We start from the raw sequence: 21627 nt of genomic DNA, 5'->3' as shown, positions 1-21627 counted from the left end.
TGTTTACTGTAGTTGGCGGCAATGTGGATTGGAAGCAGATAGCAAGTATTCAGGAATCCATTGGTGAAACTAGCTCCCAAAGTGTTGTCGTTGCTGTAGACAGGTATTGTATTAAATTTGCTGTTGCCACTTCAAGCTTTTTAAGAAATATTTGAATATCCTGTGCTAACAAGAGGACGTTATTAGTTTACCCCGATTTGGAAAAAAACTACATAAATATTACCATATTAAAGTGCTTTTTGGTTTGGTGGGTGTTTTCCTCTTTTATGGAGCAGAAATATTTTTGCAAGAGGGAACAGAACAAAGATTTGGCAAGAAGTCGTTTTACTGATTTAAAATTATTACAGGAGAGTTGCAGAACAAAGGCTGCTGTACTGTCCGGTGAATCTTGATTTGCTATATATAGTAACGTATAGCAAATCTCATTTTGCCTTCGTACAGGGAGCATTATTGACAGACCCTTTTTCTCCTAAATGTAATTACCAACTCCCTGATTTCCTCTCGGTTATGTAGATGTTGTCTGAAATGACCAAAATTATTATTCCAGTCTTCCTTTCTATGAATCATATTTATCATAACTGGATTTGATTAGGCATAATACGTATCATAAACATTCCCTGTTTATATTGTAAAGTACTGATCGGACTGGAGTGCCTGGTGGATCTTGCTGTCTCCGCATTTAAGAAACGAGAAAACATCATTTTCTTAACAGTTGTTAAAATTTACAGTCACAAAGAGGGTATCATTCGGAAGGCTTACAAGCATTTCTGTGATTGACTATAGGCAGCAAGATTGATGTTGGTTCAATGAAAGTTGCCTTGCAGTAAAATCCCATCAAGCGAACTGGAGGCTCAATGTCAAACATATAATAGCTGTTTAGGTTTGCAGATTTTGTAACACTTCATGATGGGAAGTGTTTCAAGTATCTGTGTGTCACGCCAAGTGGAAATTGTGCACTCCGGAGAAGTTTGACTTCTGTATTTGGACCAGGGCTAAATAGTTTACAAACTGCTGACATTATTAATCAGTCACTGACAGCGAGTGGATAGCATTAGAAACAGTGCTCACCTCCCAGTCTCCACACATCCTTATGGGAGTTATTTTTAAATATTAGAAATAACTGAAATATTGCTGATTTTATTTTCAAAGCTCAGTATTTTTCCACAATTACTAATTGTTTTTTAATAAATAAAAGTGTCTATATATTTTTTTAAAAATCTTGAATATATGTTTAGTAAATGCTTTTGTATGAAATTGTAACAATATCTTAAACTGCACTTTACAGGATATTTACGGGATCTACAAGGTTGGATGGAAATGCTATTGGTAGGTTTTACTTTTGTTTCCCGCCTTTCCCCCCCTGTAAACTACAAAGCAACTTTGTCTTAAACTTTGAAAAAATCTTGCATTAAAATCTGTGGTCATTTAACAGTGGATTTTGTTCGCTGGCTTTGTGCTGTATCTATGGATGAACTGCTGTCTGCTACCCACCCTCGAATGTTTAGTCTGCAGAAGATAGTAGAAATTTCTTACTACAACATGGGCCGGATAAGGCTACAGTGGTCCAGAATCTGGGAAGTTATTGGAGATCATTTTAATAAGGTATCCCTGTTAATGATTATACGGCATACTCCTTGCATTATTGATACCGATCAATTTTATGTAGAGATTTGTTGGAAAGCCACGTGCTCATCTGAATTGTACTGTTTTTTTCTGTCCTTCTGTATCAGTAGCTTAAAACACAACAAAAATTGTAAAGCTGGAAAGGCCTGCAAAAAGGCAGAGGGACACAATATAATAAATGTAAAAGCAGGAGTACATGTTAAGTTATTTATCATTACCTGGGTCTAGAACTGTATGCCTCTAGTTATGTGTTTTAATTTTTGGGCGTGTTCTATGAATCTTGGATAAGAGTGTTTTCTGTTCCAGTCTAAATGGACTATTTATACAGTGAATGTTTGACATGAGTTTTTAATACAGATTGTTGAAGTCTTTCTAGACAGCTTGCTTCATTTTAGAAAGTTTCAAATGCTAGAATACATAATGTAGAAAATAGCTGGCATTGGTTATGGATTCTTAAACTTCATTAACTATGTGGTTTATGGAATTGGCTACTGATTAATATTGTTAATTTTCCTGTACTGCTTAGTTCTCCATTACCAAATGTAAAGGCAGCTTGGGCTGAATCCATAAGAATTCTGATGCAAGCTTACTATTCATTTCTGTTCTACTTTATCAGGTTGGCTGCAATCCCAATGAAGATGTAGCTATTTTTGCAGTCGACTCCTTAAGGCAATTATCAATGAAGTTCTTAGAAAAAGGAGAACTTGCTAATTTCCGATTCCAGAAGGACTTCCTACGACCGTTTGAACATATCATGAAGAGAAACAGGTAATAACATGCAATTACCTGAATCGCCTGGGATCATAAGCACCACCTTTTGCAATTAATGTTACAAATTGCTTTTGTAAAATTAGTTGCTGGAGAATTATACTATTGTAACTGATTATGTAATTTAGTTCAAACAATTATTGTTTATTGTCTTAATTTAGGTCTCCTACTATTCGAGACATGGTTGTACGGTGTATTGCACAGATGGTAAATTCCCAGGCTGCTAACATTCGTTCTGGTTGGAAAAACATTTTTTCAGTATTTCATCTGGCAGCCTCAGATCAGGATGAAAGTATAGTGGAACTCGCATTCCAGACCACGGGACACATTGTCAGTGAGTATTGGTGATATTCAGACATTGTGATGGTGTATGTGTTTTACACTTTTCAGACAATCCTCTGGGAAAATACTTACGAAAATAATTCAATAAGATTGTAGCTATCTGTCTTCCTTTCTGCCTTTTTTAAAAAAAAAAATCTGTTTGTAGCATTCTACAGTAAAGCAAGCTGAGCCTTAGATAATTTTACTGAATGTGTACATTTTCATTTAAGTGAAGAATTATTTATTTTTTTCCCCACAGAAAAAAAAAAGTGCAGTCATTTTACTATTATGTTGTTTGCTTATCTTTTTCCTTATTTCTGAATTGTGCTTGCCTGTGTCCCTGGTGAGGAGAAAGTGCTGAGCTAGGTGGCACTATGGTTTTTGGTTGTTTTTTTCTTCTTCCCATTCTAATCTAGATCTCAGGCTTTAAGTGCCATAAGGGATCTTTTTATTCTGTCTCAACCTCTGCAAGTTCCTAAAACTTTTTCAGCATTGATGAAGAATGTTTTGTGTTTTTTTTTTTCTCAAAAGTGACTGTTTAAAATCAAGGCAACAGGACCATATTGCTGAGGGAAGTCCTTTCGTAGATGTAACTCCATGCTTTATGTAGCCCTCTTGAGCTCTGATCACACAGACTGTTTTTAAGCAGTAAGCCTATTTCTCTGTTCTTGCTGAGAACTGTTAAGTTTCCCTTCTTTAGACTACGTGCTACCTTGATTTATTTTAGACAGTTATTTGCTGTCAAAATAGAATGCCCTCTAGGTGATCCTTTTTTTTTTTTGGTTGAGCCGTTCATCTTTTAGTTTTTATTGCTACTCAAGCATTTGACAGCACCAATCAATGAACCAGTCTCTCATGACTTCTGTTACGATCAGTTCATATTAGAATTAATAGATTTTAAAGCATGACACTTTTTTTTTCTTCTGTTCACACTTTTCTCCCAGCAATTGTGTTTGAAAAACACTTCCCAGCAACCATAGATTCTTTCCAGGATGCGGTAAAGTGCTTGTCTGAATTTGCCTGCAATGCAGCATTTCCAGATACCAGTATGGAAGCGATCCGCCTCATTCGCCACTGTGCAAAATACGTATCTGATAGACCTCAGGTATAGTCTGTATTAACTAAATTATAAGTGCTTTTTCTTTATAAAGAAAAAAATACTCACACTAACTTTATTGGCATCCCTTCAAGTTTCAGAGATCAATGAGAAACGTACTTTATTCAGAAGCAATAGGAGTATAAAATGCTACAAGCTTTGAAAGTATCAGCAATTGTTTTTTTTCTTTTATTCCCCGCCACCCATCCCCATCCACCAAGTTCAGCTGGTGGCTAGCTTTCCTGAGAGCTGCTGGAAATCAACGTATCTCAGGATCTGCTCTCTACTGAGAAACATTGTAAAGAATGGATAATGGCATGAGCAAAAATGCTTGACATTCTCAAAACGTTATGACAGATCCTCACTGTCAGTGCTGTCCCTATGAAAAGAAAGTAAGAGACTCAGGCTGAACTGCAAGCAAAAACTGATGCTTGAATGTATCACCTTTTTTAATTTTTAGTTTGTTTTTCATAATGTATTAAGTATTACTTTGAAAAACACTTCACCTTCTCAGTGTTGTTATTTTGATTGCCAGCTCAGGCAATCAGGTTATAATACTAGTACAGCAGAATTGTTATTTACAGTCCAAATTGTGTTTTATTTTGAAGAACCAAACTCTTAACGACTCTGTATAAACCCTGTGTTTTCTTCTAAAGGCATTCAAGGAATACACAAGTGATGATATGAATGTAGCTCCAGAAGACAGAGTGTGGGTACGAGGATGGTTCCCAATTCTGTTTGAGTTGTCCTGTATCATCAATAGATGCAAATTAGATGTAAGAACCAGGTAACAATCAGTATTTGTAATTCAAATTTTAAAAGGCTTACTTTACACTTTTAAAACATGAACAACTTTGTTAGTAAACATAGCTGTCTTAAAATGGCTTACGTATTTAATTTAGGTGATATCACTGTGGGAGCATCAGACTTTTTAGAAACACCTTTTAAATATGTGCTGGAACGTAGAAATTAAGTCTCTGTTCTTTACATATGAAACTTTTATCTTCCGTTGTAATAAATAATGAAGTTAATGTGGTTGTGATTGCATTATGTTAAATAGATAAGTATTACATTTCCTTAAAGTTAAATATTCAAACAGTGCCTGTTTAGGATGAATAGCCGTGAAATCACAATAATAAGAACTATTCCAGTAGTTCATTTGAAAATAAATTAAAGCTTACGTAAATTAAAATATGGTGACTGTTTTACCTTTATTATAGGGCCTGTAAATTATTTAAAACAGCTCAGCTCAACTTAATCAGATGTGACGGAGGCAGTTTATGCACAGAACACAGTAAAATGTAAAAGTTGACTTTCCTGACATAAAACAAGCAAGCATTATTTTAACGTGGAAGGTCAGCTCTAAATGGTCAATATGCATTAAATCCCTCCCCCTTTTTTTAAATTACATTGGATTAATACCCAAATCTGTATTTTTCCAGTGGCAATACTGATCTTCTCTCTTGATTAGCAAATATAAATGTATGATGTTTGATTCCATGATATGTGCCCCTGTTACTCCATTTCAGTGATTTGTTATAGTTGACCGGGGTAAGCCTTGTGTCACATTTCCATTTTGCTCTGTTTAAAACAAATGTAAAAAGTTCCATGCATGGAGTAGGTTTTGTTTTAGTGGACTCCAACAGCAAAATGCTGTTGGAATCTTTTTTTGGTTTTAATTAAAACTCATGACCCCGATCCTCCCTGCCTTCCTGTGTCTTGCCTATCATACTTTGAGGATTTTAAAACTGGTTTTATACCATCGTTCATTAACTGGTTGCAGATTGCAGAAACAGTTGAAAAAGCAAAGCTGTGCTATGGTTTCATGATAATCCTGCTTATTTTCCTTGAATGTTACTTTTCCCTTGAACAGTTCATTTTGTTGCAGTTCTGATGCTAAATATGAGAGGTTGTATGCAAATAATTTCAAATTTACACATCTACATGGGACCTGTGCATCTGGACTCCCTTTATAGCTGGTGGGGATCAATACTCGTTTCTAGACCTCCATATTTCTTACCTGGAAATACTTGTTCCTTTGTTTTTGTGGTCCTTTGTAATGTAGTTATTTTCCTATTTTACTTCAAAATTACTACAGTTCTCAAAAGTATTTTCTGGCTATTGCCTGTGACTTTTAAGTGCTTTTTAAACAAGCTGATTTTATCCTTAATTTTGGTGTACTAGTGTGACGGATCCACATCAGATCAATGTGTAACGTTCTTAACAGTATTTTGAGTTTGTTATTGCTGTTGCAGTTGGACAGATTTGGTCTAGCGCATGTCTCTTTGTAACTCTTAATATGTGTTGTCCTTTCTTCATTTCAGGGGCTTAACAGTAATGTTTGAAATAATGAAGACATACGGCCATACTTACGAAAAACACTGGTGGCAAGATTTGTTTCGGATTGTCTTCAGGATATTTGACAACATGAAACTGCCAGAACAGCAGACTGAGGTGAAAAAGTGGGGGAAGATAGTTTACATGGGATCTATAGTTACAGTAGAAAACCTGATTACTAATGTAGCTTATCAAGTAATGTAAGGCAAACCTCAATACTTGCATGGTTGACCTGTAGTTCTAGTAGACTTATTTTGTTTTATTAGCGTTCTGTTGGAGATACTGTCACTTCCCTCACTTTTTTTTTTTTTTTTTTTTTTTTTTTTAAAAACCATGTGTGTAAAAGGCCTAGTAGTTTATGCTACAAACACTAGAAAGGTTTTGACCTGCCAAACCAAGACCAGGTACTGTCCTGACAAGGAAGTGAAGCAGAAATGGACTTACTAATGTAAATTATGTGTAAATTATTAATATTAGAAGTTTGATCAAAATTGTCAACTCTTTGGGAGGCTCTCTCTGACTATTTTTGAAGGACGTGTCTCACTTTCTAAATTTTTATTGCCTGGAAAGGAAAATATTTAGAAGAAAACCAGAAAACTTAGCTTGGTGTTAAACTATTGAGTTACATTTAGGGTTAGATATTAATTTCAAACTCAGTATCTCATGATGGTAAGTGCTTGTCAGGCCTATAATCTGGTCTCCAAGAGTAGTTGTTTATCTATTTCTGTAGTTTTTTAAACCTGCTAGTTAGCAAAACAAAAGTTGGGGCTCCAAGTTTTGGGGGTTTTGAGATACAGAGAGGAATTGCATGTCACTATAAAACAATTCAGATTGAGTAAATACATATATCCGTCTGCCTGCAGGGATGTGTATCCTGAAAGTTTCACCTTAAATAAAATTGTAACTTTTTTTTTTTCCCCCTCCTAGAAAGCTGAATGGATGACAACTACTTGTAACCATGCACTTTATGCAATATGTGATGTATTCACACAGTATTTAGAAGTACTTAGTGATGTTCTTTTGGATGATATATTTGCACAGCTGTACTGGTGTGTGCAGCAAGGTAGGACTGTACCAATTTCTGTTAAACAATGTTAACATTTTACTGTGAATGTGAATAAACAAATGCACTGTGTGTCTTTTGCAGACAATGAACAACTGGCACGGTCTGGTACAAACTGTTTGGAGAATGTTGTCATCCTAAATGGTGAAAAGTTTACCCTAGAAATCTGGGATAAAACATGTACTTGCATGCTGGATATTTTCAAAACTACAATCCCTCATGCGTAAGACAACTGTTAATATTTATACTTTGTAAAATAGTTTAGGTATACGACACTGATTTCAAACTGTTAGGTATCTTAGTAGGTGGGGTGAACAAAAAGCTGTTACATGTGGACTAAAATGAAGCAGAGTTCCTTGGAACATAATGATAAAGTAGGTGCTAGATATACTAGTTTCGTGTTGTAAATGATAAACTGCTAAAAAACTAGAAATACCATAAATATGAGGGTTTTTTTCCCCTACCCTGCCAACACTGAAGTGAAACACTACTTGTTTTCAAATATGATAGTCTTAATTTGAATGGCTGTATTATTACTTGTCCTATGTCTGTCAGCTACTTCATAGCATTTGCTTCTGGGTGTCACCTAGTTTAGGAGTGAAGAAAACTGAAGCAAGAGGGAACCTTCTGCACATCAGTTTTTCCTTAATTTTAGAGTTATGTATCAGATAGCACTGTGCGAGAGATTCATTCATGCTTAAAAGATAAGTTAATCCATCTGTCAGTGCCTCACCTACTTTTCTATGTGCGTAGGTGTGAATTAATTGCATCCAAAAAATAATACTAAAATAAAGCTGAAACATCTAGCTAGCAAGATAATTTTTTAGCAATTTGGTTACTGCCAAAAATAAAGTTTGAAATCAAATCTCTGGATGTAAAAGTCCAGTTGAATTAGCCCTAATTTACTGCGTCCCGAAAGATTTTGAAGTGAATGCTCGTTAGCAGAATATTTGCTATTTCCTCATGGGATCAAAACATAGGTTTCTGGGTATTCTTATGGTTGAATATTAGAAACCCTTCTAGAGGAGCCGTTTGGATATCTTGATATTTAGACATGTTCTGTTGTTGCCTTTAGCTATATCTGATTTGAAATGTGTGCATTATTCCCTTTGATGTTCATGGCACTTCTGCTTTTCAAATAGGTTATTTTTCCCAGGAGAGTATCTGACTCCTTCCATAGATTTCCATTCTTTACTTCCCATCTCCTTTTTTAATCTTTCTGTGCCTTCTTTGAGAACTTCATTATATTATTCCTTCTTATGTTTCTGGGAGGTTCACAACTTTCGCGGGATAAAGCAAATCTTACTTGGATTTTATACGTGAGTAATCCCTTGAGCATATGTAATCAGTCGTCTTTCGCACAGTGAAAGTACGTCTGCTCTTTTCCAAACAATTGTTGGGTGACACAAAACTGCTCAAAACAGTCTCTTCACTTTGGCCATATTTGATTAAAACTGAAGCTTTTTAGATGGGTAAGAAAAAAATTATAAAAATATACAGGTATTCGTTCATATTTTTAAAGGAGACTTTTTACTCATTTTCTTTCCTTCTCTTTCTGACCCCTAGGAGGATGCTTCTTTCTCCTTCTGTACTGCTCCTCCTTTTTTTTCCTCTCTTTTTATGGGATCTGGTTCTTTTTCTGTGACTCCTGATTTAACTGGCATTTCATATTTGTATTTCTGAGTCCCTCTATTGGCAATATTTTTGCAGTAGAGCTTTTTCTGCCCTCCCAGCCTTAATGCGTGGGGTTCTTTTGACAACACAGTTTTAATACCCAGCTCGTTGTGAAGGCTGACCCAGTACTTAAAGAAGGGGGCAAATGCACCTTTTACATTTGTTTTCCCATGTCTGGAAATAACACCCCAGTTAATGTTGAAATGAAGACAGAGACAAATCACACAGTGGTATATATGAAAGTTTTGTGGGCAAGTGCTTTATTGCTAATTGTCTTGAAATAGTCAGATGCCATGAATCTCTGGAATGTAAAGTGTCTTCTGGCAGAGGTTTTTATTAATCTGATCAGGTAGGATTACATCCGTTCTTTTTTAGCATTCATATAAAACATCTTCCAGGTATTGTGTAACTTATTTCTTCAATTTAATAGTTGCAGCATTGGCTGCAGGAGTTCTTAGTTGCAGTCCAAGCCTCTGCTGATTCTTGGCAAGTTACCTTTTTGCAGAGAGAGGTGATCATATTATTTCCTTGCTTGGAAAACTTAGTACTGAACAGTGCCAGCTCTCTCAGCCTTTCTTCACAGGAGAGGTCCTCCAGTCCCTTAATGATCTTCATGGCCTTTTGCTGGGCTCTCTCCAATACATCCATGTCTCTCTCATACTGGGGAGCACAGGACTGGACACAGTGCTGAGTAGAGGGGCAGGATCACCTCCTTCCACCTGCTGGCAACTCTCCTAATGCAGCCCAGGGTACCATTTGCTTTCTTGGCAGCAAGGGCACATTACATGTCCAACCAGGTGTCCACCAGGACCCCCAGGGTCAAATTTTCTGCCAAGCTGCTTTCCAGCTGGGTGGTCCCCAGCATGTGTTGGTGCATGGGCTTGTTCCTCTCTAGGTGAAGAATTTGCACTTCTCCTTGTTGAACTGCACGAGGTTCCAGTCAGCCCGTTTCAGGTGGCAGCATGACCCTCTGGTGTGTCAGCCACTCCTCCCAGTTTTGTGTCATCAGCAAACTTGCTGTGGGTCCGCTCTGCCCCATCATCTAGATCATTAATGAAAATGGTGAGCAGAATTGGACCCAGTATTGACCCCTGGGGTACAGTTGTTGCTGGCTCCACTAGACTTTATGCCCTGATCACCCGTCTCTTGGCTTGGCTGTTCAACCAGTTTTCAGTGCACCTCACTGTTTGTTTATCCAGCGCATACTTCATTAGCTCATTTTAATAGTTCCTTTGATTCTTCTTTTTATTTACTTTCTATTCTGTTTATAATTTTTTTTAATTGAAATTTTCTGAAGCTTCATGAGAGCAAATCTTGCCTCGCTGGTGCTGAGAAAGCCAGGGTGAATGCTGTCTTGTCCTCAGGAAATTCAAGAGTTAGAATTGGTTCCTTGCACAGATTATGATGATCTGGCCTCTACTGGCTTATAATGGCTCATTATTCCAATACCTCCTTTGGCAGATGGTAGTTTAAGACTTTACAGCCCAAAATAAATTACACTGTATTTAACAACACAATGATCTACAATTTGTGTCCTGGTAGCTTTCAAGAATCAATTCAATTCTCTGCTCTACTTTATTTGTTGTCTCATTACATGCCTCAAGATTTTATCTTTCTTATCTCTGATGTGTCTTTTTAGTTGCATAAAGATCAGTGATAGGTTAATTTAGGATCCTTAACACAATGGGAAAGATCTCACTTAGGATACGCAGACACAAATGTCCATTGAGCGTTGCCTCACACAGATGGAGGCTAAACAGTTTGAAATCTTAACAGGGACAAATAACTTTAATCTTACTTTGTAGCAATAGGATTGATAGAAAAAGAGATGATGGGACCACTTAGGTTGTTTAATCCAGTTTCCCTCAATTCTCGGCAGGCACAGACAGCCCCAATAAGTTACAATTAATGTAGAAATTTTTTAGTGCTTAAGGCGAAGATCCTCAAGACAGCAACGTGCTATAGGAAAACGGCAGGGAAGAGATCAGAAGTATTGTCAGTGACTTGGTACCTCGTAACAGCAGTGAATCCTAAGGGGAAGTGTTCAATCCGAAGTAGAAATAGAACCACAATGCTGGATCATATCCCAAACGTAGAATGCAAAACATCTACAGACGTTCGTGCTGATCTGTCCTGGGGCAAATTCATTCATCATTGCAGGTAAAGCTTAAGGCAGCGTGAGAGAACAAGGCCCCACTAATGGCATTAGAGCACTGCCTAAAGCCAAATGAAATATTTCTGAGAAAAATTAATCCACCTCCACATAATCCAGTTGTCCATCCATGGCTGAAGTTCAAAAACCACAATGCTGAAATTTTTCAGTATGTGTGAAAAAATAAAATGTATACTTAAAACTGAAATTAGTTTATTAATTTGTGGGAGTATCTATATCAGACTCTTTTTATGTTTGGCTTCCATTAATTTAAATTAAACAATATTTCCACCATATTGAAGTGGACTTCTTAGAATATCAGTCCTGATTTGTATTTCAAACTTATTAAATTTGGTACTGTTTTTTGTTTTCAAGGCTGCTGACTTGGCGACCAGTCAGTGGGGACTTTGGCTCTGGATCTCCCTCTGATGCAAAAGAAAAACTGGTAAGCAATATTTTGAAAGCTTGCCAGGGTTTGTTTCAAATGTGTTGTGATGTAGACTAAGTGAAAAGTATACCTAGTTGAAACCCAGTTTTCAATTTTGATTTACGTGAAGTTTTTTCCAGCTAAAGTGCTATTTAATGCTTAAAGATGACAAGGAATTAATTGAGAAAGAAAAGTATGTATGTGTTTGCAGCAAAGTTGGCTTCCAGAAGTTGGCTGTAGGTCGTTACCTGTGTACGGTTTAGGTAATGTCCTGTGTCTGGTAGGTCTCTGTAATACTCTATTTAGAGCTTGAGTACTTTTCTGGTCTGGGGTGTGGTTTTTGTTTCATTTTGTTCAATATTCTCTTTGATATACTGGCACGGTGAGAAAATGCTGGAGGTGGAAAGATCGCCAGTTAGATTGACACTTTTTTCCCTTTAAATTTTCTCTGGTAGTAAAAACTTAAACATCAGTGTTTATGGTATTTATTTTAGAAAATATATGTAACCATCAGATCTCTTAGTACTGATTGAATAAACTGATGTAAAATTTGGATTTGCCTACAAGTGGCAGCCCTGTAGCTACTTTACTACTGATGAGAATTAGTTTTGCTTTTTGGACATTCTCACAAGATTGCTGCATGAAGTTCTTTATAGATTAATGAAGCATTTGATAAAAATTGTTCAAGGATATGGTCCTATGGTTCTACTAAGAGAGGCCAACTCCCTCCATTTATCTTTACGGAGTGTTAACATAATTTACTTACATCAGAGTGTAAGTGTTCTCAAAAATCATTTTTGTCTTCAGTGTAGAAAGACACTTTATAACTTCAAAATTAACAGAACTTGTATAAAAGCGTTAAAGGAGATGTATTTTGGATCCTTTCTTTTAGCAGGATAGAATTTTTGCAGGCTTTAGATATTTCCATATAATTTTTCTTCAGGCAGTTCAAATATAATGAAGTGTTCTACTATCTATAGCCATAATACCTATTTAAAGTATCTTTATACTTAATAGAGATGAAAACCTTGGTTATTTACTGGTATGAGAAGTCGATACGTTCTTTATAGGAACTGTATGTGTAGATTTAAACCTTGCTAACAACACAACGGAGGGAATTAATGTGCAGTCTCCAGTGGCACTTACGGAACAAATGCCAATAGAAATGCTGGGTTATTGAAAGGGACAGTAATCACTCCATATAACTGCTTTGCAGTTAATGATAACGTATTTTGTTATTAATTACATTACTCTTTTAACAAATGCTTTCTGAAATGAAACCAGTCGGTATTACCATTGATTTTAATACTTTACATTCAGCTAATGAAGGAAGATATTTATTAACAATATCTTAAAACCAAAACCCCAACAATTCATCTTGCAAAGTCATTGGGTTCTAGCTCACAAAATAACACGATACAACGTGGAGAATCAGAATGCATTGCAGAAGTCTGGCAAAAGGATTTGGAATTAGAGGATTTTATTGATAGGCATATATTCTTCTCCTCCATCATTTTACCGTGGTAAATTCCTGTAGCACCTACAAACCTGTTAGTAGGAGCTTATAATTCAGAACATTCAAGGGAGTAAAGGTAAGTAAAGATTGAAGTTTGATACCTCATGTTGTTTAGACTTGTCATTTGAGCTGTGTGTTCACATTTTCACCTGTTATAAAAGGAATACAAATTCTCATGGAAACTGTTAGCGGTTTTTATTGTAGATCAAGGTAGATACTGCATTTCCCATACATTTCCCATAAACTTCATACACTTAATCTGGTAAAAGTCAAACTAACTATTGGCTGACGTACTAAATGCTTGGATGGCATACAGAAAACCTATGTGCAAAATACTACTCATTGACTTTGCTGCATTATTAAGAATTTGTTGCTTGTTAAATTTTCAATTCTTTCTTATTAGGTCATCTTTTTAGTACATCTTTCTAGAATGCTAATAGCAAATATGACTAAAGTGAGTGAAAAAGTGCAGTGCTGAAACAGCAAATGTTTTAAGCTACGAAGAGCACAGCACTATTGATGATTAGCTCGCAGAAGTTTTCTGTAAGTTAATTATTCTATTTTTTTGCTTTCTTTTCAGGATACAATCTCGCAGAAGTCAGTGGATATTCATGATTCTGTTCAGCCTAGATCTTCAGATGGACGTCCATATCAACCCAGCGCAGGGTCCACAGTAGGTGAAGAAATGAGTAAAACCAGGCCAACAGCAAGTGCGTGTTTTGTAGTGATTTGGCATTTTCTATCTGTTAAGAGTCATATTTAGCAGATGTTTGATGTCTTTAGTTATAGCCCCAGCTATAACTTCAGAAACAAGATGTGAAGACAATTAAATTGGTTAAATCTGTTGGACTCTTGTGGGTCCACATTTTTGACCTGTGTTCAGCTGCTAACTTGCAGTCTTTTTACGCTAAACAAAATATTAAAAATATTACTCTCTTTGTAATGCTATGTAAATTAGTAATTTATTTTTTTTTCTTAAGACGAAAGTTCTTTCTGTGCAGAATGCAACTGATGCAATAGCTGGAAAAACAAAGTGTATTCAGATTGATTTGAAGGAAGTATATCAAACCCTTAAGATACTTGTGGGAAGTTACGTGCTGGTGCTTAAAAACGCTCATGTCTGGTGGTATTAGTACTTGCCACAAGTACAAACAAGCATCAGTGATGATCAGTGCCATCTTAAGCCTCCTCTGCCTGTGGACAGGCTCAGCCTCTCGTTCTTGTCACTGCACTGATGCTAACAACAAGGTCACTAATTTTGGTGATTTTTAGGTAACATTGAATATTTTTCCAATACGTGGCAGGTGACTTTAAAGTTAGGAAATAGTGGGTTTTTTTTAAAACCTGCTAATTGTTAACACGGTGATCAGTCCTGGTTTCAGAAGAATAATTCAGATGGGTGGATTCCAGGATTGGTTTATGTATGTGCTTGAAGTTAAGCTGTTTTTCAGCTTGCCCCCAAAATAGCTCAAAAAAGACAAAAAAATGTGCAGTTCTTGAGTTAACACTCTATTTTCTTTTTATTTCCTTTAAAGAATTTCCAGAACAGAAATTGTTTGCTGCTCTTTTGATCAAATGCGTTGTACAACTGGAACTGATTCAGACTATCGACAACATCGTGTTCTTCCCAGCAACTAGCAAAAAAGAGGATGCAGAGAATCTGGCAGCAGCACAAGTAAGTAGAACTCATGGGTAACTCTCTGTTTAACAGCATTTTTCTCTAGTGGTTGAAGTTTCATAAACTCCTGTAACATCATCTAATTTACAATTTTTACAAGCGCTTGAGAACTTCTAGCACACCGTTGAGATGTTTTACATCTTGCATTAAATTGCATTTGCTGTGCTGGGGCAGCACACCACTGTGGAGATTAAAACGTGTATTGTTCAAAGGGATTTACAAACTGGGATGTGGATGCAACTTTTAATACAGTTTTAAATTTAAATACAGATGAAAACAGGGCAGGATTGAGTTATCACTGGAGCTTGCTGAAGAAAATTGTGAATTTTTACTTGAAATCTCTTTTTTCTTTTTTCTGTTTTTGTTTTGTGTTTTTTTTTTTTTTTTTTTTTTTTAATAGAGGGATGCAGTAGACTTCGATGTCCATGTGGATACACAAGATCAAGGGATGTATCGTTTCCTAACATCACAGCAGCTTTTCAAACTTCTCGATTGTCTGCTGGAATCTCACAGATTTGCTAAAGCATTTAATTCAAACAATGAACAAAGAACTGCCCTCTGGAAAGCAGGTGAGTCAGTCACCTTGGAGAAGTATTTTGCGAGAATGTATTACTCTGCTTTGAATTGACCCAAAAATAGGTCAAAAGTACTTTGGTGGTGAATGTAAAATTGAATATCAGGCTGTAACTTCATAACCCTAGAATCACTAAGGGGGCAAGACCTCATCTGTGCGGGTGCAAATATCTTTTTCAATTTTCTAAAATTTAAGGTTTCACTGGGTTACGGCAGCCAAGCTGACCCCTGGCTGTAGGTGTGAGTCCCATGATTGGCACAAAACCCCAGAACTTGTCTGGGGGGGTTGTTCTACCTACCAGTGTTTAAGTGAAATATATGTCATTTGCTGAAACAGATGGAAAATGGACTCTCTGTAGCATTGTGTTTAATCTGTTCCTCGCACCGGAGGTAGCTGTATTAATATTTTTAATGGTGAATGCATACTGGGAATATGCAGCAAGCCGTTTTGTGCATTGATGGATGCATACGCAGAACCACTTCACCTTGAGCGCGGCAGTATTAATATTTATGAGTATGCTTTTTGCTAGTGTGGACCTCCACAGGCAAACTGAGCTTATACAGTAACAGCTTTGGAAACAGTAGAATTGTAGACATTTTTATCAAAAACAAGCAATAAAACGATATACACTGTAGATATTTGATTGTGACAAAATGGTCCATTGTTCAGGTGCCCTTTTATCGTACACCCAGGTTTCACATCCATTGGGAAGCTTATATAAAAATGGATGCCAAACACAATTACGGTATATATACATAGGTTAATTTTTAGCAGTATTCCTTTGTACTAAATGTCGTGACAAATTAATTACATGAGGTGGTTCTTCTAACTGTCTACGTGCAGAAGATGCTTAGGAGGAGAAGTGGGGGACTGTAAGGAAAAATGTCAGATGAAGCAAAAAACCTAAATGGACGCTTGGAATTTGGTCTAGGTTTCAAAGGCAAATCAAAGCCCAATCTTCTGAAGCAGGAGACCAGCAGTCTTGCCTGTGGGTTGCGCATTCTGTTCCGTATGTACATGGATGAAAGCCGTACCAGTGCGTGGGAGGAAGTCCAGCAAAGACTACTAAAGTAAGGTCCACGTGGCTGAACCTGTTGATGTTATTTCTGATGTTAAAGAATTTTTGTTTTTATTGAAAAGGATAGACCTCCTCTGCTCGCAGTAAACTTCCTCGAGCTAACACAGTATGGTGGTGGTCAGAGCTAATAGGAAGAGGTTTTGATGTTGTGTGGAGAGCGCAGTGCCTCCAGCTACTACTAATGCTGCCTCTGCTTTTTGTTCTCATTACATGTTTTGAAGGAGAGAACAAAATTTTGTCGCCTTTTTTTTTAATTTAGCATGTGGGTAGGTGGGGGATTGTCATTGCTCCTCTTTAAAAGGTAAAGCAACGATCCCCTAAACCCTGCTTTTTTCTTTCAGTAACCTCAGGTGTTTTAGGGAGCCGATGCTGTTTGTTCTCCTCTGCAGAAATGAGCGCTGGGCTCGGGGAGCCTGTGGGCACTCAGGAGCTTTTGGCGTTTTGGTTATTCGTTACTGGGAATACTAAGGTTCACCTGAATGTTTTTAGTTTATAAAGTTGTTTGAGCAACAGGAGGCTTAAAACTATGTCAGTAACACAGTGAAAGTGTTTTAATGTTTATAGACCAGTAAGCGGAGCTGAAAACTACCTGGTGACATCAGTGTGAAATTAATTTTTAAAGTCTGCGTATCACTTTGTCACATGCATTTTAATACCTCTCAAAGAGCACTTGATACACCGTAAATATATGCACGAACAGCGCAATCATCTTTTGTCGGGGTGGTTGATACTGAAGTCCTAGACTTTGGTTTTGAGTTGAGCAAAATCACTGCTTTCTGTTACTAATGGGGCTTACAGTAGCTTTCATAAAACAACGCTGTTCTACACCAGGGCTCTACGCTGGTATAGTTGCAAAGCCAAAGCTCCCTCTCCGCAGCAGAGCTCAAAATAAACCGTTAAGTTACTAGTTTTTGTGTCTTTTCTCTCTAGTGTCTGCAGTGAGGCTCTGAGTTATTTCCTCACTCTTACATCAGAAAGTCATCGGGAAGCCTGGACTAATTTATTACTCTTATTTTTGACTAAAGTCCTGAAGATAAGTGATGAGAGGGTAAGTAGCTGTTTGGAATGGTATTTAAGACGTTTACAGATAAGAAGTAGTTGCAGCCCGGTTCTTCACACGTAGTTACATACTTGATTTAAAAGCTCCTGCTGCTCTGTAGATGCTCTTTGTTAAGGGAACGTACCTTGAAACTGCACGTGACGGATGCTGACAGTAGTAATGCAGAGTGAGGGCCCAGTGAATGATAAAATAAAATGCGTCTGAGAAAATTTAAAAGATGCTAAAATCCTGTAGAAGTGTGTGTGGAGTTGCTTTTACCCCTCTCCTGCTGAGGAAGAGGATTAGTGGCTGATGCTTTATTCAAAGAAATGATTCCCGGTTCTGCTTCCAGCGCTACACGTACATCACCGTGGCCTTCTCCAAAGCAGCTCTGCAGCAGATAAATCCATATTTACATCTCTCTCTATTTCTAACAAAACTTGGCTGAAAGACGAAGTGAAAGGGGCCAGCTACAGCAAAACACTTAACCGATAATAGGAAAATTCTTCCTCTTGAAAAAATAAGCATTAGCAAGGAGCTGTGTGTAGGGAGCATCTGTCAGAGTACACCACAGCGTGCTCAGCCTTCTTCGAGCACTGCCAGCTTCGGCTATAAAGGTGTTTCTGCTTGTCACTTTGGGCGTTTCTCACCTTGACTTGGGAGAGTATTTAAAATTCTTGACTTGCAACGCGCTGCCTAATAGAATCGTTTCTTCTGTTTGTTTTCTCCTCAGTTCAAGGCTCATGCCTCATTCTACTATCCTCTCTTGTGCGAAATCATGCAGTTTGACCTTATTCCTGAACTTCGAGCTGTTCTGCGAAGGTTTTTCCTGCGGATTGGTGTGGTTTTCCAAATATCCCAACCACCAGAACAAGAGTCCGGAATAAGCAAGCAGTAGCAGATAGTGACTGAGTATTGCTCCGTTTAAAACTTTCTATTCCTCAGCTGAATAAAAGGACCAGGTAGCTGAGCTGGCTATCCATAAAAATGGTTTCTTTGTACGGCAGTGTGTATCCAGGGGTTAACGGTACAGACGCTCTCAACTGTAATTAAGGCTTGCAACACTCCAGTCCCTTTATTTCCGGATGGATTATCTCTCTCGGTTTCTCTTACCCGGCTGGTGCTGAGCACGGAGCCGGTTTTTAGCACAGTCCTCTCGTCAGCGTGGGCTGCAGTACCCTTTCCTGTCCTAGACAGCAGTTTAGCAACAGATGTTTATGGCGGGTGTGAAAGTAACCTGGACCCAAAGAACTATATATGTAAAGGTTTGAGCTTCTGCAAGAAGTACAACTCAGGAGAGCTGTATTTTGAAGGATAAAATGTTTATAGTGAAAAGAAAATGGAGATTATTGTTCACGGTAAAAGATATTTAGCAACTATGTCTGATATTCTTATTCTAAGATTTTTTGCACACTCAGGCTGTCTGAGACATTGGTAATCATCCTTCTGTGAAAAATGTACAGAGATGCAGGTCTGTAATATAAACTCTTTAACACTATACAGTTCTTCCTCAATTGTTTTATTTCTGTATTATTGATTTGCCGAAAACCCATAACACTTCATTGTTTACCAAATGCACTAGAGGTTTGGGTTTATTTTTTTTTTTGGGTTGTGATTATTTTTTTTCTTTTATCTTTTTTTTTTTTTTTGGTTTCGTTGTAGCCCAGAAGTTAGTGTTGCTGACTTGTCAAGAACGGAGGTAGAAATATCACGACTGACGTAACTACCTGTAATATACTTGTTTTAGGGCTTTTAAATATAACGAGCCATTGAAAATGATGATCCTTCAAGGACTGGAACTTGAATCACTGCAAACAAGTCTAGGTTGTGTCTGCTGTCACATGTTTTTTTGTTTGATGTAGATTTCACTCTTATGTACAGAATTTAATGTTGAATATATTCAAGTAACAAATCTGGCATGGTTTGGGGATGGTTAAATTTATTGGCAATGTATTCATACTGTGAATTGTGCTCCGATGGTTAAAAGACAAGATTGTCCAGCATTCTGTATTACAATGGATGTAGAAATTTTTTTCAGATGGACAAAATGTATATGGTACAGATATGTAAAGTTTTCTATGTAAAAAAAAAAAAATTCTGTACAACTTTCTGTACAATATTTGGTTCTCATCTGGCATATTCTAATCAGGTTATAAGTCAATAAAGTTTTTGAACTCTTTCATCAGTGCAATCAAAACCGGTCTAATCCACAGCTACTTGTTTTACAGTTTCCTTTGCCTCCCATGCTCTCCTTGCGCTGGGGGCAGAACGGGGGCTGCCCTTGGTTTGACTGGGAACTGTCTTCTCACTGATAGGCAAATACGGGGTGAAAAAGAATGGTAAGGTTTTTGGTTTTTTAAAAAAAGGTAAATAAATAAATAAATAAAACCAGAAAAGGAGGAAAAAACCTGCTTGTAGGTGGAGTTGTCAAATGAACCCTGTAGCACTGCACAGATGGAAACTCAAATACTGCGTTTTGCTTTCTGGGAATTAAAATATTAGTACAAAACAGACTTTCAAATAAGGGTGGAGGGAAGGGAAAGGCTGGGATTACCGTTCACCTGACTGCTGACGGGGAATGCGTCAGCCAGCTAAGCCTTCTCAACCTATTTGGGTTTGTAAGTAAAAGCGGGAATTGGATTGTTTTCCAGTGTTTTCTCACAAAACTCAGGAGTAGCAAAGGAGGGAAGTGTGAAGATGGAGAAGGTGGATGAGGGAGCCTCAGCTCAGGGTCAGTGAACATGCCTCCCCCGGGGAGCTGGGGGATGAGTGAAATGCAGCTGTTCGCAGCAGCCTCCCGAAATAAGGGTGAGCAGCTCAGGGAAGTAGCTATGGAAAAGGCAGTGAAGGGAATTGGAAGGCGTGACCGGGAACTACGAGTTTGCTCATAATGTTAATTGGGGTGGAGCAAAACCAAATGGCATTTCTCAAAGTCAGAAGGGGAAGAATTGAGGTTATTTTAATTAATTGTAATTGTACAACCTTTCCTCTTGGGCTATATATATATTTTTTTTTTTTTTTTCAGTTTGGGTAATGTTTGAATTTTAAACCACTGTACTAGGCCCGGCCTGAGGTCTGTCATGTCTGTTTGACCGTGATGAGTAGTAATTCTTAGTGTGATACGTCCCCTCCCTGTTGGTGTCCACCTCTCCCCCGTGCCTGTGGCAAACAGTGTTCCTGGTACCATGATCAAGGTGTTCCCGACACCATTACCCAGAGCACGGGTGTAACAGCCGTTCATGTATCTGTTACCCACGTGTCTGCCCAACTCCTTTTTTTAAATGTCCGGGTTCAAGATTCAGCATGCAGTTGGCAGCGAGTACAATAGATTATCTGAAATGTTTGGTATTTGGGGGTTGGTTTGTTGGGTTTTATTGCTTTAAACCTTACTGCTTCATTGTTCTGCTGTGTACTCCTATTTCGTAATGACTCTTTTACAGCATGACCATTTCATGCCGTACTTTATTTATTACTTGGGTGGAAAAGGCCTAATAGCTGTTTAGCCTTGGTTCATAGGACACGTAGTATCCTCATTACTCTTTTCTGTACCTCGCTTTAGTTCCTGTAACGGCAGAACTGCCCTCCCTGTGCTCTGCGTGTCACATTCAGCTTGCAGCACGAGAGGGTCTGCGGTGGGGTGATAACTGTATTATAAAACATTTTCACCTCAGCTGCTTAAAATTATTTTGGGATTCCTGCCTCTGGGAAGTGCGGAATGGAGCAGCCATCAGGCCTGTGCTACATGCCGTAGCCTAGGTCTTGCATTGCTGGAAGCCCCCTCTGCATCGCTTACTGGCCAGTGGTGGCGCACCCGAACTGAGGAACCTGAGAAGCCTTAGAGCTGATGAGCCAAAAGGCATGGTAAGAATGAGCCTGATGGGCCTCTGAGAAGGAAGAGGCTAAGCCCATGAGGAAGCAAAGCACAACCCAATGTTGAACACCCCTCTCTCAGCATCTCTTACCTGCTGTCAGCTGCTGCTGTGGCCCTCAAGCAGGTAGACAGAAGCTTGAAGAAAAAAAATGTTGTTTTTGCTTCATCGTTTGTTTTTCCCTGGTGGTCAAGCTTTGGGCTCTGGCTGGGAGTTCCTAACCAGGAGAAAGTCGCATCCTCACCCCCCCTTGCTTCATCTTGATGGTTCAGTTCACTGAACTCCTAAAATCTTGCATCCATCGACACGTCCTTCTTGCTAAAGCTCTGTGCTTTTATTCAGCAACTTTTCCATATGTTTCTCCTGCTTCTTTGAAAAGAACCATAATACTCGAGTTTGTTCAGGAATAAAT

The 21627-nt window shown here is 38.0% G+C and overlaps 1 protein-coding gene across 1 annotated transcript in view; it reads left to right on the top strand.

The window, feature by feature from the left end:
• ARFGEF1 (ARF guanine nucleotide exchange factor 1) overlaps positions 1-19526 on the top strand; it is a 95174-nt gene extending 75648 nt beyond the window's left edge. The window contains exons 23-39 of the mRNA XM_074577219.1: positions 13-103; positions 1286-1326; positions 1433-1602; positions 2240-2391; positions 2553-2725; positions 3657-3817; positions 4465-4595; positions 6133-6262; positions 7073-7208; positions 7293-7431; positions 11410-11479; positions 13558-13687; positions 14513-14652; positions 15056-15224; positions 16161-16299; positions 17238-17355; positions 18080-19526. Of these exons, the coding sequence (XP_074433320.1) occupies positions 13-103; positions 1286-1326; positions 1433-1602; positions 2240-2391; positions 2553-2725; positions 3657-3817; positions 4465-4595; positions 6133-6262; positions 7073-7208; positions 7293-7431; positions 11410-11479; positions 13558-13687; positions 14513-14652; positions 15056-15224; positions 16161-16299; positions 17238-17355; positions 18080-18244 (2255 nt within the window). The 3' untranslated portion in view covers positions 18245-19526. The remainder of the gene's footprint in view (positions 1-12; positions 104-1285; positions 1327-1432; positions 1603-2239; positions 2392-2552; positions 2726-3656; positions 3818-4464; positions 4596-6132; positions 6263-7072; positions 7209-7292; positions 7432-11409; positions 11480-13557; positions 13688-14512; positions 14653-15055; positions 15225-16160; positions 16300-17237; positions 17356-18079) is intronic.
• The last annotated feature ends 2101 nt before the right edge of the window (positions 19527-21627 follow it).

Source organism: Larus michahellis, chromosome 2 (genome assembly GCF_964199755.1).
Source record: "Larus michahellis chromosome 2, bLarMic1.1, whole genome shotgun sequence".
In the NCBI taxonomy this organism is placed as follows: Eukaryota; Metazoa; Chordata; class Aves; order Charadriiformes; family Laridae; genus Larus; species Larus michahellis.
The sequence above is the reverse complement of the archived record's forward strand: the minus strand, read 5'-3'. Positions and strand labels throughout refer to the sequence as shown.